This window comes from Scyliorhinus torazame, chromosome 2 (assembly GCF_047496885.1).
Source record: "Scyliorhinus torazame isolate Kashiwa2021f chromosome 2, sScyTor2.1, whole genome shotgun sequence".
Taxonomy (NCBI): domain Eukaryota; kingdom Metazoa; phylum Chordata; class Chondrichthyes; order Carcharhiniformes; family Scyliorhinidae; genus Scyliorhinus; species Scyliorhinus torazame.
The window spans coordinates 214,039,116-214,057,885 of record NC_092708.1 but is presented as its reverse complement, the minus strand read 5'-3'; the positions used below and the strand labels follow the sequence as shown (position 1 = coordinate 214,057,885).

The 18,770-nt window shown below is 51.0% G+C and overlaps 1 protein-coding gene across 4 annotated transcripts in view; it reads left to right on the top strand.

Annotated features, from left to right (window-relative positions):
• Positions 1-18,770, top strand: part of LOC140395531 (aldehyde oxidase 1-like) — a 331,856-nt gene that overhangs the window by 127,616 nt on the left and 185,470 nt on the right. For all 4 annotated transcript variants that reach the window (XM_072483451.1, XM_072483442.1, XM_072483460.1 and 1 more), the window contains 4 exons: positions 4,834-5,018; positions 8,473-8,647; positions 14,736-14,825; positions 17,018-17,187. In XM_072483451.1, the coding sequence (XP_072339552.1) occupies positions 4,834-5,018; positions 8,473-8,647; positions 14,736-14,825; positions 17,018-17,187 (620 nt within the window). The remainder of the gene's footprint in view (positions 1-4,833; positions 5,019-8,472; positions 8,648-14,735; positions 14,826-17,017; positions 17,188-18,770) is intronic.

The following is an 18,770-nucleotide window of genomic DNA, read 5'->3' as shown; positions in this document are numbered from 1 at the left end:
CGCAGGAGAAACTCTCCCACAATCACCGGGAATGGGCCCAGACTGTCGGAAGGGTGCCAGACATATGAATCCACAATAACTTCGCGGAATGGCCCTCGAGGTAACGGGAAGCCAACAGCTACCCACCACCTGGGCTTTTAGCGCTGGACTGTCAAACACTGTGCGCTTTCTATTTCTCCACACCCCCCCGCCCGCGCCCACACCCCCCCTCCCCGCCAAAGGAGAAGGCTGCGCATAACCACCGAAAGTGGAAGAAGACTGGAGGAGGACCGCACTGCAGCACATCAGGGGGCATGGGATATGGTTGGAGGGCCAGTGCAAGGAAGTGAGACCCCGCTAAATTGCGGTTCCCTATGGTACGTGTGTCACTCCCTCCTGCACCACCTCCACCTCCCCCCAAACCCACCACCGCCCCCACACCTGCACCACCCTCACACTCACCAGCACCTCCACCCCTCCACCACCACCACCCCAACACCCCCTCCCCACCCCGGCCCGCGATGCAATCATACTTCTTGTCTTGTGTCTTGTAGTAGCTGCTGGTGATGGCACAGACCCTTCCGGTGCCTCCTGCCCCCAACCCCAGCCACAACCAGGACCCAGTGTATCGACCAGTGACAAAGATGTGACCGACACGGACGGAGGCCCTTAACCTGCATCCCGATACACCCCAGGGCTCGAGTCTGAGAAGACACTGACTTCCTATCACAGCTGTCTCCAACACCCACCACCATTCCAGAGACACTCACCTCGGTTGGGCACTTCAGTGCAGACGCTCCTGGAGCACTATCTGGTACAGGCCACACACATACTCTGGTACAGCAGGTGGAGGTAGGAACTCCAGAGGTGGCGGACAGTTGGAGGCAGGCCGACCCCAGGGACCAGCTGTCGTCCAGATGTGTTTCGGGCTTCTGGAACGGATTGTCCCATTGATTGTGGAGATGCAGTCGCAGAGCTCGGGCTATGGGGGTTGTCGGTGAGCATCCAGCACTGCAGGTGCAATTGGAGGAGTCCAAACACGTGCAGGAGCAGGAGGTGGTGCCTAACATGCTTGCACCCAGGCCGTCACCGCATGGGTGGCATCTGCGGTGGAGGCGTTGAGAGCAAAGGTTTCGGCCATGGGTCAGCATGTCCAAGGCCTGGGTCAATGTGTGCAGGTGTTGGCAAAGTCCCAGGACAGGGCTGCCCTCTCACAGGCAGCCATGTGCCAGAGCCATCTGGACATTGCAGCGGCGCTCCTGAGCGTGGCCCAGTCACAGCAGGTCTCGACTAAGAGCATTGCTTTGGCCGACATGGCACAGGCACAGTGGGTGGTTCAGAAAGCGCTCACTGCTCTGCCACCCCCCCCCTCCACCCCCAACCCTCTTCTCACCTTCCCCCACCTCCGTCACCCCAGGTTTCGATGGGACCATGTGATGGAATGGCCAACCTGCATGCAGGGATCACCCAGGTGGAGGGTGGTAATTGTTACTGTGGGCAAACGTCAGATGTTGTCAAACAATCCTCCCAGACCAGGGGCGAAATTCTCTGGTGCAGGCGCTATGTCCACCGACCGGCATAAATGGCGCAAATCAGTCGGGCATCGCGCCGCCCCAAAGGTGCGGAATCCTCCGCTTCTTGGGGGACGGAGCCCTAACCTTGAGGGGCTAGGCCCGTGCCGGACTGATTTCCGCCCCACCAGCTGGCGGAAGTGCCCCGTCAGCTGGCGCGGAAATGACATTGCTGGGCGACGCATGCACGGGAGCGTTAGCGGCCGCTCACGGCATCCCCGTGCATGCGCTGTGGAGGGAGTCTCTTCCACCTCCGCCATAGTGGAGACCGTGGCGAAAGCGGAAGGAAAAAAGTGACCCCATGGCACAGGCCCGCCCGCGGATCGGTGGGCCCCGATCACAGGCCAGGCCACTGTGGGGGCACCCCACGGGGCCAGATCGCCCCGCGCCCCCCCCAGGACCCCGGAGCCCACCCGCGCCGCCTTGTCCCGCCGGTAAGGTAGGTGGTTTAATCCACGCCGGCGGGACAGGCATTCTAGCAGCGGGACTTCGGCCCATCCGGGCCGGAGAATCGCGGGGGGGGGGGGGCCCGCCAACCGGCGCGGCGCGATTCCCGCCCCCGCCGAATCTCCGGTGCCGGAGAATTCAGCAACCGGCAGGGGCGGGATTCACGTCAGCCCCCGTCGATTCTCCGACCCAGCGGGGGGTCGGAGAATCTCGTCCCAGGTTCTCATCATCCTCCATTCCATAGGCCAGACCCGCTGTTACTGCCACCCAGGGCCTGCACCCCATATAAATCACAGGGAGGGTTTCAAGCAGGGGGGTGGCTGGGGGGAGAGGGGGGTATGGAATGCGTTGTCCGTGCCCCTGGCCAGTCCACCCCCCACAACACATTTATGAACGTGGAGGCGATTAAAGCGTCCCATGCCCGTTGGCCCATGCACACACATTGTGCGGCCTCCCATGCCTTCTCGGGGCGTCTCGAAGAGACCGGGTACCATTGAGTGTGCCAGGATGAAGGCATCGTGCAGACTGCCCAGGTATCATGGTATATGGTGGGTCACACACCAGCTGCATGTTCATCGAGTGGAACCCTTTTCGGTTTGTGTAGACCGGCCTGCCATCTTCAGGTGCACATAGGGCGGCATGCATCCCATTGATCACTCCCTGGGTCTAGGGAATCTTGGCACTGGCACCTAATCCCGCTACTCGGGCATCCTGGTGGGCTCAGTCTACATTGAAATTGATGTATTGTTCCGACCGGGCATATAGGGCTTCCGCGATGGCGTGGGTGCACTTGTGCACTGAGCTTTATGAGATTCCCAGACAGATTCCCACTCGACACCTCAATGGAAACTGTGGCGTAGAGGTTCAGCTCCAGATTGTACAGCTGCAGGGCATCCCCCAGGGCTGCGTCAACTAGGAGGAAGGCCACCATTGCTGGTTGAATTCCAATATCCATTGTCTGTAGGGGGTGAAAGGCCAACATGCTCGCATGGTGCATAAACGCCGTGTCCAACCAGGTCCAATGGGCTACATGGTGGCCCCGGTTAACACTGCGGACCCTGCTCCCTCCCACATGTCACCCTCCACCCCCCCCCCCCTCCCCTATCTCTGCACTCCTGGCGCCGTCAGTATCCGGCACTATCGGGACCTCAGGCCCTGGCATCCCTCCCAGCTGCCAGGGGTACCATCGGCTGGCGCTGCCCTTACCAATGGTATACTCTGTGGCCCCTGTCCGGTGCCCTCCTGTAGGGGCTGCTGTGGGCATTGCTCTTGGCTAGGCTGCATGATGCCCCGCCGGTTGGCTGCCGGTTGGGGGGTGTGGCATGGCGGAGTGTGTGGTGAGGTGGTGCTGGGTGGGGCCTGGGGTGCAGGGAGCGGTGGAGTGTGGGGTGGGGCTGGGGTGTGGGGATGGTGGGGTGGAGGCTGGGGGCATCCTCAGCAGCAGTTGTGCCAGAGTGGGGCTTGGTCTGAACTCTACCACAAGGTCTGAATGTGAGGCTTCTAATCTCAATTTAATATTCAAATGAACAACTCAGCTTCTGGGAGAGGCGGTTCTGATAGGGGAGTTCTGTTTACATCCTGGATTGTCCTCGGCTTTATGAAAAGTTATTGAGTAGTGTCTGGCATGAAAGAGAAAATTGAGCCTCTTGGAAATGTTATTAGTAATGGAGTAAAATTTGAGGTCCTGAAGAATATTGAGACCAAATGAGTTGCCTGAAAAGGACTATTTCTGAAGAATTGAAAGAGACAATTGGCAAGCGTTGTCTTGTATTCAGGGTGTAAAGCTGGTGCAAAGGTTGCCAATTTAGTAGTCGGGAGGACTGCACCCACCGGTGCTTGTCCCAATGCTAAATTTGTGGGGTTCATTCCAACGGTTTCTTGGGGCAGTAGTCGCCAATGCGTAAGGGAGTGGTCAGGCTGTCATGTTCAAGATTCTCCAGAAATCTCCTGGACCAAGAAGTGCAGATGGGTTTGTTCTTAGTTTTGTTTAACTGGTGTTCCTTCCCATCCATAGTTCTTGCGATAGCCCTCATGGCCATGGAGTCAATTGTCTTTGAAGGCATGACAGCCTGGAATATTCAGATGATGCCCGGCTCAATTTTGGTCTCTCTGCCCATGTGGATGTGACCTATACAGAATGATGTTTGGGACCAAAATAAATAGTTGTTTTACGAATGAACAGGTCATTGATGCCAAGAAGGACTAGATCTAATTGATTTTATTTCAATCATAGTTGTGCGGAGTGTCATGGGACTTGAGGTGTTCAAAATCATGAGAGATTTTACTCGGGTAGATAGTGAGATATTGGACGAGATCTTCCGGCTGTTCATGCTGGCGGGATCTTCCATTCCTGCCGACAGTGCACCCCACAACGGGCTTCCCGGCGGCTTTGGGTAGATTCAATGGGAAATTCCAGTGACAGCCAATGGTGGGCTGCCTTCTGCCACCGACAAACATGCCGCAAGAAGGCCAAAGGATCTTGCCCATTGTTTCCACGAGCGGGAGAGCTGTTAATAAAAGGATACAAATTTAAGATAATTGGCAAAAGAACAAGAGTAGATTTGAGAATTCTCTTTACTCAATAAGTCTGGATTGCCCTGCCTGAAATGTATTTCAACCATTAAACAGTAACTTTTGAAAGGCAACTAGATCAATATTTGGGAAGGGAAAATTAGCTGGTCTATGGGAACAGAATAGGGCAGTGAGATTATTCAATAGCTCTTTCAAAGAGCAGGTGCAGACATGAGAACCTGAAGGGCCTCCTGTGCTGTATCCATTAAATGAAATACACCAAGAACCCATGAAACAAGTTGGTTATCATCTCTCCTTATTGCAGTGGCAGTTTGTGTCGGTATTTCGCCAGGCCTCTCGTCGGGAAAATGCGTTCTCCATTGTGAATTCGGGAATGCAGGTCGTGTTCAAAGATGAGACGAGGGTCATTGCTGAGTTGAGGATGTTCTTTGGAGGAATGGGCCCTACGACTGTCTGTGCAAAGAGATGCTGCAAGGAGCTGATCAACCGGTAAGCCTGTACGCATTTGGAATATTCACAATGTTGATCTGGAAAACCCCGTTCATGTATCAACTGTGGTGTTGGGTGGTCTGGTGCAAAGATGAGCCAACACAGTTGTATGTGGTACAACTCTATTTTATTTTAACTCTTGCGTACAGTTCGTTCTGGATACTCTGCACGTGCTGTCTCCCTGAGTGTGTCGTGTAGCAGGTCTGTCCTTGTCCTTGTCTCCAGCTAATACTGACCACCAGGTGTCGTGTTTGTGCTTTTATATCTTTCTGTCATTGGTTGTGGTGTTGTGTGTTCTGATTTGTCTGTTGGTGTGTCTATCATGATGTGTGTGTTTGAATATCATGACACCAACCACAAGGAACGTGTGTTGTATTTTGTTACTCTGAATTCCTTGACCAATTTAACAGAAACAAGTAGCTGTGCTGGTTTCCTGTTTCTTTCTTCGGCGGGCCTGTGCCGTGGGGGCACTCTTTCCCTTCCGCCTCCGCCACGGTCTCCACCATGGCGGAGGCGGAAGAGACTCCCTCCACTGCGCATGCGCAGGAAGCTGTCGGCGGCCGCTGACGTCTGCTTTAAAAGCCAGCTCTTTAGCCATGTGCTAGCCCTGAGGGAAATGTCAACCAACAATTATTAGAGCTTTGGACAAAAGTTGCACCATGAGCGGGGTTTTCTGGCTGTTCCCACTGGCAGGGTTTTCCGGCCCCGGTGACCGCCCCCTCCCATTACAGGTGCCCCGACAGCGGAGAGTGTGAACAATGGGAAATCCAGTTGACAGCAGCAGGACTGGAAGATCCCACTGCTGGTCAATGGCAGGCTGTCTCCGCCACTACAAAACACGCTGTTGCAGGGCGGGGGGGGATTGGAATACATGCCTGCGGAATTGGCCTGGACCTGGGTTTTCAAAGATGCCCATCCACAAGTATCCAAAATGTCTGCATCTTTCCGGCAATAAGCCACTTTTAGCATGGATCCACTGACAAGAGCAGGACCACATTGTCATTTTATATCAAAACTGTTTAGAGGTTGCATAACGCAGATGAAACTGAAGAGGTCTGTTCGAAGAATAAATATCCGATTATTTTAATGGTCTTCAGAGGCACAAGGCCAGTAGAGAGTCCTTGAAAATAATCTGTCACAAGTCCACCTCCAGCCAACGAATTGACAACTTACCTCCCTGGTGCTGCTTTGATGTGATCTTGAGTTCTCTTTAGCACCTAAGTTTGCATGCCTAGTTTAAATGAGACCGGGACCTCAGATCCATTACCTGGCCGGGGGGGGGGGGGATCTCGCCTCCATTGGAACTGGTAGCTGACATCTCACCCAAACCGCCACTCAGCAGCTCAAAGCCAAACTATATGAGACAGGTAAGAAAATGCACTTGGTTCTATGTTGCAGGTCTGTCCCGCGACTGCTGCTAGCGAGGAGGGAGGATTCTCTACTCCTGCTGCATGTCAATGGGATTCCCACTGAAACCATCCCACATCGACGGGAAACCCACTCATTTCCATAAAATCCCACCGCCAGCGAATGGCCAGAGAATCTCGCCCATGATCTTCCAGATACGTCTTCCCATTGGCAAATAATATGGGAAATGAGAAGATTTACGCATGTTTATTCTAATCCAAATTCAAATGTAAACAAACACTACCTTTAAGTAGAGAATGCAACTCAATCATGTCCTCTGAGTGAAAAGAGAAATGTTCTTCACTGGTCTTCCCTGAGGGCCTTTCATTCTGGGTTTCTTCCCCTCTCCAGGCAACATTTAATCAGATACCTTTCCCCAAAATCATGAGCTTTAGGTTCAAAGCCTTTTTGTTCTTCCAAAGCAACTGCCTTTCTTCCACCAACCTGAATCTGGCTGTAGATATTGTCCCATTGCAGCCTTGATGCTGACGGACTAATATGTGGATTTATAGCTGAATCTTGATCAGGCCCCTTTCTGAAATGCCTTTGTTTACAGTTGTTTTTACTCTATTCTGCAATCTCAGCAAGGTCTATTATGACCACTCGAGGAGAGGCTGGCAGGAACATTCAACATCCTGATTCAACACGGGGCAGCACGGTAGCATTGTGGATAGCACAATTGCTTCACAGCTCCAGGGTCCCAGGTTCGATTCCGGCTTGGGTCACTGTCTGTGCGGAGTCTGCACATCCTCCCCGCGTGTGCGTGGGTTTCCTCCGGGTGCTCCGGTTTCCTCCCACAGTCCAAAGATGTGCAGGTTAGGTGGATTGGCCATGATAAATTGCCCTTAGTGTCCAAACTTGTCCTTAGTGTTGGGTGGGGTTACTGGGTTATGGGGATAGGGTGGAGGTGTTGACCTTGGGTAGGGTGCTCTTTCGAAGAGCCGGTGCAGACTCGATGGGCCGAATGGCCTCCTTCTGCACTGTTAATCCTATGATAATCTATAAACATTACTGATCAAATCCTTGTTTTTATTTCCCCACTGTAAATTTTAATTCCTGATTCTGACAGGAATTTATTTCAATTTTCATGACAATCTAACACAAAGCTCGTTGCTCACAGTCTTTGAGGAAATGCATCACAATTCACATTTGACGATGATTCATTGAAACTTTTTTCTAAAATGCCCGAATACACTTGGCACGTAAAAACTGCCCCCAATATTAAAAACAGCTTGTAATCCAAATCCAATCTGCAAAACAAAACTGACAGTTAGAAAAATGCTAAAATATGGCATCTGGGCATTTCAATACCTTGCACTTCATTCCAAAATACATTTATTCTCAGGATATTGGTGTCCCTGACAGGATCAGTAGTTATTCACAAGGCACAGATATAGGTTGAGAGGCGGTAGATTTCAAACTGAGATGAGGAGGAACTACTTCTCGCAGAGGGTGGTTAATTTGTGGAACTCACTGCTCCATAGTGCGGTGGAGTCTGAATCATTAAATGGTTTCAAGTAGGAAATTGAATAATTTCTGATTTTAAAAAAACAGGTTACATGGATAAGGAAAACAGGTAAGGAGGTGGATTTTAGACCAAGAAGAGATCGGCCATGATCTGATTGAATGTCAGAGCAGGCTTGAAGGGCTGAGTTGCCTCCTTCTGCTCCTAATTCCTATGTTCCTCTGCTCCTATGTTATTCCTAATGGGCCTTGAGAATATGGTGGTGAACTGGTATCTTGAACTGCTGAGTCCATGTCTTACTGCCACTGCTGTTCGGGAGAAAGTATCAGGATTTTGACTTTGCAATGATGAAGGAATCCCTGTATATTTTCTTGACAGGTTGGCATGCGACTTGAAAGGGTGCTTGGAGGTGCTGATGTTTCTTTGCATTTGCCCTTATTGCCCTTAACCCTCTCAGTGGGTTTGTCTGGAATGTGCAATATAAAAAGCCTTGGTGGGTAGCTGCTGTAATTGTTCCAAAACAGAATCTATGTAGCTCAGTTGCTGAGCATGTAACCAGTAACTTCCTCCTCCCTGAAACAGATCCTGGGATGAAGATCTGCTGAATCAGGCCTGTGAATTGCTGCTTGATGAGATTTCGCCCCCTAGCTCAGCGCCTGGGGGAAGCGTGGAATTCCGGAGGACGCTGACCATCAGTTTTTTCTACAAATTCTACCTGCGAGTGTTGCAGAGATTACAGCAACTGCTGAGCAAGGAGGCAAGAAATGGGTTCCATTCACGAGTTAGAGAGAGTCTCCACTGGGGCAGTTGGGAAGTAGAATATTCGGGGTCCCATGACTGATGACATAAGGAGGTGTGGGAAAGAGGATTCTGGAATCGTGTGAGGATAGACATAATGGTTGTTGGGATTAGAGGATGCTCAAAGAACAGGAGACCTAAGTAGTCTTCACAAGGACGAGAAGGATCTTTCCTTCTCCTCACTTACGATCCACACTGCTCCGGATCCTTGTCCTTTTTCAATATCAGAGAGGCGGATGCCTGCGATAGTGTAGGGGGAGTTCTCCCCTCTTCCCTTGCCAAATTGTATGTCCACACCAATAGTGGCCCCAGGATCCCCCCAAGCTTTTTAGAAAACTCCACCGGGAACCCATCTGGGCCCAGGATCTTCCATACTCTCCATCACCTTCCTCAACCCGATAGGGCCTCCAATCCCTGCACCAACTCCTCATCCACCCTGAGAAACTCCAGTCCATCCAGGAACCGCCGCATTCCCTCCCCCCGGCCGGGGGCTCCGACTGATACAATCTCCTGCAAAAAACCTCAAACGCCCCGTTCACCCCCACCGGGTCCAACACCACCCTTCCCATCTCGTCCTTTACTCTGCCAATCTCCCTCGACACCTCTTGCTTCCTCAACTGGTGGCCAGCATCCTGCTCGTCTTCTCACCATATTCACATACTGCCCCTCAGTAGCTGCCCCACCACCTTCCCTTGGGGCAGCACGGTAGCACAGTGGTTAGCACTGTTGCTTCACAGCGCCAGGGTCCCAGGTTCGATTCCCGGCTTGGGTCACTGTCTGTGTGGAGTCTGCACGTTCTCCCTGTGTCTGCGTGGGTTTCCTCCGGGTGCTCCGGTTTCCTCCCACAATTCCCGAAAGATGTGCTGTTAGGTGAATTGGACATTCTGAATTCTCCCTCTGTGTACCCGAACAGGCACCGGAATGTGGTGACTCGGGGCTTTTCACAGTAACTTCATTGCAGTGTTAATGTAAGCCTACTTATGACAATAAAGATTATTATTATTATTATTCCCTGGATACTAATCCGAAATTCATATGTAACCTCTACCTCTCCTTCAACAGCCCTGGGGTCTCCGAATACCTTCTGTCCACCCTCAGGATCGTCTCTGCCAGCCTTGCCGTCTCTGCCCATTCTGCCTTCTCCCAATGCGCCCGAATTGAAATAAACTCCCGAACCACCGCCTTGAGTGCCTCCCACTGCGTGGCGGCTGTGACCGCCCCCGTATCACTGAACTCTGAATGGCGGCCCTCACTCGCTAGCAGGCCTCCTCATCCACCAACAATCCCAACGTTTTCCTCAACCTTGTCTGGTCCCCTGTCTTCAAATGCGGCTCCCGCAAAAAGGCCACATCCGCCTTTAGACTCCTCAGGTGCGTGAACACACTTGACCGCTTACCGACCCATTCATCTCCCTCACAATCCCACGTCCAGCCTCCACTACAGGCGCTGCCCCCCTCCTCATCAGTCCACCCGCAAATCCACCCAGTGCGGCGTGTGGTCAGAGACCACAATCACCGAATACGCCAGTCGACCACCACCACCAATAATGCCAAGTCTACCACAGAAAGTCAATCCGGACTTACACCTGGTGCACATGGGAGAAATATGAAAATTCCTTCGCCCTCAGCCTCCCAAACTTCCACAGGATCCCCCCCCCCCCCCCATTCACGATGCCCTATGCTGCTCTTGCTCATGTATTTGCTTTGTTTGCTTTGTTTGGCCCCTTGTTCTGCACTGTAACCAATCACTGTTTGTTGATGTATCATTTGTCAATGTTCTCTGTTGATTATTCTTTTGTCTACTATGTACGTACTGTGTACGTCCCCTCGGCCGCAGAAAAATACTTTTCACTGTACTTCGGTACATGTGACATCAAATCAAATCGAATCAAAATCAAATCAATCAAAACATACGCTCCATAAACCTGACCTCGGGCTCAACCGGTCCAAGCTCGGCTCTATAAGCGTATTAAAATCCCCTCCCCCCGTGATTAACCGGTGTGAGTCCAGGTCAGGAGTCTTCCCTAGCACTCACCTCGTGAAGTCCACATTATCCCAATTTGGGGCATAAACGTTTACCAGGACCACCGGCATCCCCTCCAGCTTCCCACTCACCATCATGAACTTCCCCCCCCCCAATCTGCCAGAATTCTCTCACCTCGAACGCCACCCGCTTGTTCACCAGCGCCGCCACCCCCATCGTCTTCATGTCCAGTCCCGAGTGGAACACCTGACCCACCCATCCTTTCCTCAACCTTGTCTTGTCTCCTATCTTCAAATCTGGCTCCTGCAAAAAGGCCACATCTGCCTTCAGACTCCTCAGGTGTGTGATCACACTTGACCGCTTACCGACTCATTCATCTCCCTCACATTCCATGTGACCAGCCTGGTCGGGGGCTCCGCGCACCCCTCCCCTGCCGATCAACCATATCCTTTTTTGGGCCGACTCCCGGTCCGTGTCACACGACCTTCCCGGTCCACCTTCGGATGTCTATTGTCATCACTTCCTTTCCAGCTGCGTCACATCAACCACACCCTTGTCAGCAACCCTCTCCCTATCTCCTCTTTTCCAATCAAAACAACAACCCCACCCCCCTCCCCCACTTCTATCTCCTGATAACCCCCCACTGCACTTGCGTTAACTAGCCCGTGCAACTAACATAATGGCCCCGCCCAAAGCCTCCAAACCCCCTACACCCCACTCCCCTCACCCCACCCCTTCCACCCTCTCCCAAAAAGTGGAAAAGGTGCACTCACCCTTGATGTTTCCCCCACAAAACAAAAGGAACATTTCAAGGGGAAAGGTTTCCTGAGAACCAAGAAACATCCTCACAAACCCCTCCAAAGTTCAATGTCCTCCTTCCCCTGCCAGTCCATTGTCCCTCATAAACTCCATTGGCTCGTCTGCCATGCCAAAATAATATTCACACTTCTGAAAAGCCACCCAGAGGCGGGCCGGGTTCAGCACCCCAAACTTCACCCCCTTCTTAAAGAGAGCAACCTTGACCCAATTACACCCGGCCCTCCTCTTCGCCAGTTCTGCACCCACGTCCTGGTACACCCTCAGCTCGTTCCCCTCCCAGGTGCACCTCCTCATCTGCTTCACCCACCGAACAATCTTCTCCTCATCCAAAAAGCGGTGCAACCGCGCCACCATCGCCCTTGGCGACTCGCCCGCTTGCAACTTCCTCATCAGCATCCTGTGCACTCAGTCGACCTCCAGTGGCCGGTTTAAGGCCCCCTCCCCTGTCAACTGCTCCAACATTTAGGCCACATACGTGCCGGCCTCCACGCCTTTGATGCCTTCAGGCATCCCCACAATCCTCAAATTGGGCCTTCTGGAGCAATTCTCCAGATCCTCCACCTTTTCCTTCAGCCTATTCTGGGACTCCCACATCACCCCCACCTCTGCTACTCCTCACGCTCCCTCACCACCTCCTCCACTTTCTGGATCGCCCGGCCCTGGGACTCCAGCCTCTGCTCCACTCTCTTGAATCCTGCTTTGAATGGCTACACCACTTTGGTGAGGTCTTCCAAGGCCTCCTTCCTCTGCTGGCTGAACGTAGCATTCAGAAACTCCACCAACTGCTCCATTGACCAGTGGGCAGGCAGGGCAGTTCACTTGCTCTCCATCACCTTATCCAGTGGTGCACCACAAAGACTCTCCTGCTCCAGCAGCTCTTTTCATCTCGCTCCATTCCTGATTCGTAGATCCATCCACCAGCCACACCAGAGGAGTTACATCTTCTCCTGGCACTCTTACACCTCTTTCCATCCAAAAACATCACCCTTCAGATGGGGAAAGGATCGAAAAATACCACCTTGAGCGGGAGCCACTAAATGTGTGACCGCTCACTCCATGGGCACCACCGGAAGTCTCTCCTCCTGGTAAGTTACTATAGAGGCAACCTTTTCATGCCCGGATCCACCTTCACGCCCAGAACCCCATCATATCCAGATTCTCTTCATGCCCAGATCCACCTTCATTCCCGGATCCGCGTTCACACCAAAACCTCATCATGCCCAGAACCCCATCACTCCCAGATTCCCTTCATGCTCAAATCTCTTTCACGCCCAAATTCCGTTCACATCCAGATTCACCTCAGGTCCAATTCCCTTCACGTCTGAATCCCCTTCATGTCCAGATCCCCTTCACACCCGGATCCACTTCATGTCCAGATCCCCTTCACACCCGGATCCACTTCATCTCCGGATCCCCTTCACACCCGGATCCACTTCATGTCTGGATCCCCTTAACACCCGGATCCACTTCATGTCCGGATCCCCTTCACACCCGGATCCCTTTCATGTCTGGATCCTCTTCACATCCGGATCACCTTCATGCCCAGATCCCCTTCATACCCGGATTCCCTTCATATCCGGAACACCTTCACACCCGGATCCCCTTCAGACCTGTTTCAGTTTCTTGGGAACATGGAGTATCTTCCTCCTTCAGGCCTCAATCAAAATGTCCATAGGAGTTCAATTGTGAGGAGATAGCAGTGTAATGGTATTGTCACTGGGCTAGAGACCCAAGCTAATGCTCTGGGAGACAGGGTTCAAATCCCACAACAGCACCTGGTGGAATTTAAACTCAATTAATAAATATGGAATATAAAAGCTAGTCTTAGTAATGGTGACCATGATCACTATCAACAATTGTTATAAAAACATTTCTGATTCACTAATGGCCTTTAGAGAAGGAACCCCATGATTACGTGGGTTTCCTCCGGGTGCACCGGCTTCCTCCCACAGTCCAAAGTTGTGCAGGTTGGGTGGATCGGCCAAGCTAAGTTGCCCTTCATGTCCAAATGGTTAGGTGGGGCTACTGGATTACGGGGATTGGGTGGAGGTGTGGGCTTGAGTAGGGTCCTCTTACAAGAGCCAGTACAGACTCGATGGGCCAAGGTTATGGAGTTAAAAAGGAGCAAAGTAAATCATTTCACAAATATTTTGAAATTTTGACTTTTATCGCCTCAGACAATTCCAACCCAACTTGGACAGTGAAAGTCCTGGGATGGGGTCGGGGTCACTTGGTGGCTCTGTGACGGTTGTATTGGATTAGTCAATGCTGAAAGCTGCCCTGTCAAATTGGGAAAGGCCTGCATACGCATAAGTACATATAAAGTATGTATGTGTGAACATGCAAAATTGAAGGGCAGAAAAAGATGAGCTGGTGTATCAAACCTGCCCCACACTTGATGATGGCTGGAACTTCATGATAGGTGGCACAGTGGTTAGCGCCGCTGCCTCACAGTGTCAGGGACACGGGCTCGATTCCGACCTTGAGTGACTGTGTGGTGTGCACGTTCTCCCCGTGTCTCCATGGGTTTCCTCCGGGTGCTCCAGTTTCCTCCTACAGTCCAAAGATATGCAGGTGAGGAGGGTTGGTCATGCTAATTTTTTTTTTTAATTTGGAGTATCTAATTATTTTTTTCCCAGTTAAGGCATGGCCAATCCACCTAGCCTGCAGATCTTTGGGTTGTGGGGGTGAAACCCATGCAGATACGGGGAGAATGAGGTCATGCTAAATGAAATGAAATGAAAATCGCTTATTGTCACAAGTAGGCTTCAAATTAAGCTACTGTGAAAAGCCCCTTAGTGTCCAAAGATGTGCGGGTTAGGTGGATTGGCCATGAGCAATGTGTGGGTAGGATAGGGCGGGGGTGTGGGCCTAGGTAGGATGCTCTTTCGGAGGGTCGGTGCAGACTTGACGGGCTGAATGGCTTCCTTCTGCACTGTAGGGATTCTATGGATTCCTTATTCCTGTCACCCACAGCTCCTGGGAGAGGCAAAAAAGCCCCAGAGCAGACCCCAGAGCCAATAATAGAAAAAGATTATCTGGAAAACTCCTCATCAATCTCTGTTAAAACCAGACCATAACATCACGTGGTTCAACACGTTTACCTTCCATATGATGTTATCTCTGTCTCAGTTAGGAATCTTTAAGGTAGAGAGTCAGAACCCACGCCACCAGCTGCTATATTCCAGAAGCTTACTATTCTCGACTTGGCTTCAATTCATGGCCCCTTTTCATTTCTCCTCCAGGATCTGTTTGGTGCAGACATCCCAGAGCGACACCGGAGTGCGATGCTCCCACTTCTGGTCGGGTTGCCTCGGGGTCTCCAGAAATTCCAGGTCTGTTAACCAACTTTCATTTTCTGTGCAAATGTAAATTCCCCCACACCCCACTAGTTTCCAGCTTAGAATGAGAATTGGAAGAATCTTGAGTTGGCTGCCTGCATTGGATTTGCACGAGGGTAACATTGGATCAGGTTAAATTGGGGTCTCTGATTGTAATGCAAGCCTATTCTGCCATGTTTATTGGGTTAAAGGCCAGAATCTTGTTCCCCCTCCCCCCATGGCAAGTTTGATGGGGTTGATGTGGTTCTTCCCAGAAAGAAGCAACGCAGGGCTCTCTCCGCTCTCCAGCTGGTGGCGAGACCCCAGTCGACTTCACAGGATTCTGGCTAAAGTCAGGGGCTATAGTCTCGGGGGTGGGAGAGGAGACTGGATTTAAATACAATGAACTGGCTGTATTTCTCCTTTGAGGTGACCATTAGCCAAAGTTATTCGGCAGGAGCTTGGATGAGAGATAGAGTCAGATGCCCACTTGTGGTTAAATTCAGCCTGTTTGGATAAAGACATCTGACAGCAAGACTGACTGCTACACAAACCATCCTGTGAAAAATTGAAGGAACCAGGATTTTTGTTTTTAGAGCCACCCATTTTCTTACTAAAAGGAAGAACTGAATCGAACTGGGCCTGGGAGCGACGGTGGGATGCAGTAACAGTAACTACCTTGATTGAGGTTCAGTGGTTGGGAGGAGTGGGGAACCCCTCACCAATTGACAAGTCTTGTTACATCAATATGATTCTCATGGGATGATTACTGGATACAGAGAGGGAAGAGCAGAGGAGTTATCCACTTAGAAGTATTTAATTGCCTATGAATTAGTTTGGGGTGTTCTGCGGCCCCAAATGATGCTTTCGATATCCAAGTCTCCGGCTGAGGCTTGGAGATGTTTTCCTTTGTTATCCCTGGCTGCTCAATGAGTTGTTGAGCAAAATAGAACATCGGACTATAACCAGATACCTTGAAGTAGAGCAGAGCAACAATGCTTTTGCCGTTGCAATGATCTCTTAGTGAAACCCAACAATAACAAATACAGTACCAATTCCCCAAACAACATCCCCTTCAATATACAAACTCCAACATCACCCATTCACTCCAAGTAAAAAACAGAAGAAAATTAAGTTATCCCGTAAACAATATGCTCAACACCACCAATAACCGCCCCCTACCTTCCCACCCCAACCCCTGTCTCCAAATCATCAGCCTTGTCACCACCACTGGACTCCCAGAGAATTGACCCGGGGTCATCAGGAGCTGAGCTGTTGCCAACGCCCTCAACCCCGACCCCCTGCACAGACTCTCCTCCATTCTCACCCACTGGGACCTCCCTCCAACCCAACCCCTCACCATTTTGGCATTCACCGCCCAATAATAGTATACTAAATTCGGAAGGCCCAACCCCCCTGCCTGACTTTCCTTACCCTGGCTACCTCCCCCTAAATAACGAGGTAATCACCTGATCCACCTCCTTGCAAACTGCCTTCAACAAAACGATCAGCATTAACTGAAATAAAAACAAAACTCGTGGCAGCACATTCATTTTAATCGCCTGCACCTGGACTGCCAGCAACAGAGGGAGACTATCCCACCTCGCCAAATCCGCCTTCACCCTCCCCACCAAGCTTGACATTCTGGGCTGGATTCTCCACCCCGCCGCGTCACTTTTCTGCCCCGGCCGTTACACCGGCCGGTCAATGGGGTTTCCCATTGTGGGGCAGCCCCACGCTGTCAGGAAACCACGGGCGCCGGCAAAACAGAGAATCACACCGGCGGAGAATCCAGCCCTCTGTATATTTATATTTCTGTTTAATAGCCTTGAATAAAAATATTTTAAAAAAATGTATTTCTGAGTCTTGCGCTGTTAACCAGCAGTGCTTAATGCTGGCGTCTTTGAGGTACTGCCCAACAATGCAGAACGGCCCCAAAGTGCACTGCTTTTCTTGAATGCAGTGTTAATGGAAAGATTTGTAGAATCTAGATTTCAAATTGGAGTTATGAGACAAATAAAGAGCAGGGTCCCTATACTATTCTGGTGGTTACACAGCAAAAATAAAGGAGATGTTATCTAATCTTGGCAATGAGCTACAACTGACCCAGATACGAGGGGAGGAGGAACACTTCAGCTATCTAATTTAGAACATTCTCACATTTGTATAACAAGAGATAATTCACAACAATTTTGTTTTGCGTACAGCAAGTTCCTTGGGATCAGCTTCCTGAGGATCAAGTTGGGCAGCCAGTGATGCACCTGTCTGCGGTCAAGCATGCGACTGGAGAGGCCATTTACTGTGATGATATACCAAGCCAGGAGGGAGAGATCTTCTTGGTATTGGTCACCAGCTCCAGAGCTCATGCAAAGATTGTGTAAGTTCTTTACAACTGCAAACCAAAATCTTGTTCCAACGCATTAACTGAAAAACGTGCACTTACATAAGAACAAGAACATTTTTAGGAAGAGGAAAAGCTGTAAAGCCACATAGCCTATTGTGTTAGTGCAGTCCCTTTAAGGGGGTGGCCTCCACAGATCACATGACCAGCTCAGGGCCAATTGCGGGGAGTGCGCGAACCCCAGCCAATAGGGAGTTGGAAACTGCTGCCTCACCGTTCCAAGGACCCGGGTTCCATTCCGACCTTGGGTGACTGTCTGTGTGCAGTATGGACATGCTTCCTGCGGCTGCATGGGTTTCCTCCGGGTGCTTAGGTTTCCTCCCACAGTCCGCCTCAGATGTGCAGGTTAGATGGATCAGCCATGGTAAATTGCCCCTTATTGTCCAAAGAGTTAGTTGGTGGGGGAGTGGGCCTAGATGGGGGGCTGTTTTAGAGGGTTGCTGCAGACTTAATGGGCCAAATGGTCTCCTTCTGAACTGTAGTTATTCTTGGATTCTATAAGTGGGGCCCTGGGAGCAGGATCCTGGGCAGTGCAGACCCCGGAATCAAGACCGGATATATTATGTTCTGTGTCTTTGACTTTCAAGAATAGACCTCTTTGTTAACTACAAGAAGCCCCCCCCCAGTGAATGTCTTGAGCCACCACACCTATTATATTTTCACAGATCACCTCCCTATTGATTCATCCTTCGCCCACTTACTCACCTTTTCACTATATCCACCAACCCCGCTTTCTAAAAATTATTTCAAGGGGTGTGGGCGTCGCTGGCTAGGCCAGCGTTTATTGCTCATCCCTAATTGCAGTGGCACGGTAGCACAGTGGTTGGCACTGTTGCTTCACAGTGCCAGGATCCCAGGTTCGATTCCCTGCTTGGGTCACGGTCTGTGCGGAGTCTGCACATTCTCCCCGTATCTGCGTGGGTTTCCTCCTGCAAGTCCCGAAAGACATGCTGTTAGGTGAATTGGACATTCTGAATTCCCCCCGTGTACCCGAACAGGTGCCGGAATATGGCAACTAGGGGCTTTTCACAGTGACTTCATTGCAATGTTAATGTAAGCTTACTTGTGACAATAAAGATTATTAAAAATTAAAGAATGTGGTGGTGAGCTTCCCTCTTGAACCCACTACAGTCCATGTGGTGTAGATGCACCCACTATGCTGTTAGGGAAGGAGTTCCAGGATTTTGACCCAGTGACAGTGAAGGAACATGACATAGTTTCAAGGCAGGATGGTGAGAGATTTGGAGGGGAACCTACAGGTAGTCATGTTTTCAGGTATCTGCTTCCCTTCTCCTTCTACATGGTCGAAGTCAGCAGTCTGGAAGGTGCTGTTTAAGGAGCCTTGGTGAGTTGCTACTGTGCATCTTGTAGATGGTACACACTGCTGCCATTGTGTGTCGGTGGTGGAGGGAGTGAATATTGAAGGTAGTGGATGGGGTGCCAGTCAGTCGGGCTGCTTTGTTCTTGATGGTGCTGGGCATCTTGAGTGTTGTTGGGGCTGCATTCATCCAGGCAAGCAAGAGTATTCCATCACACTCGTGAATTGTGCCTTGCAGATG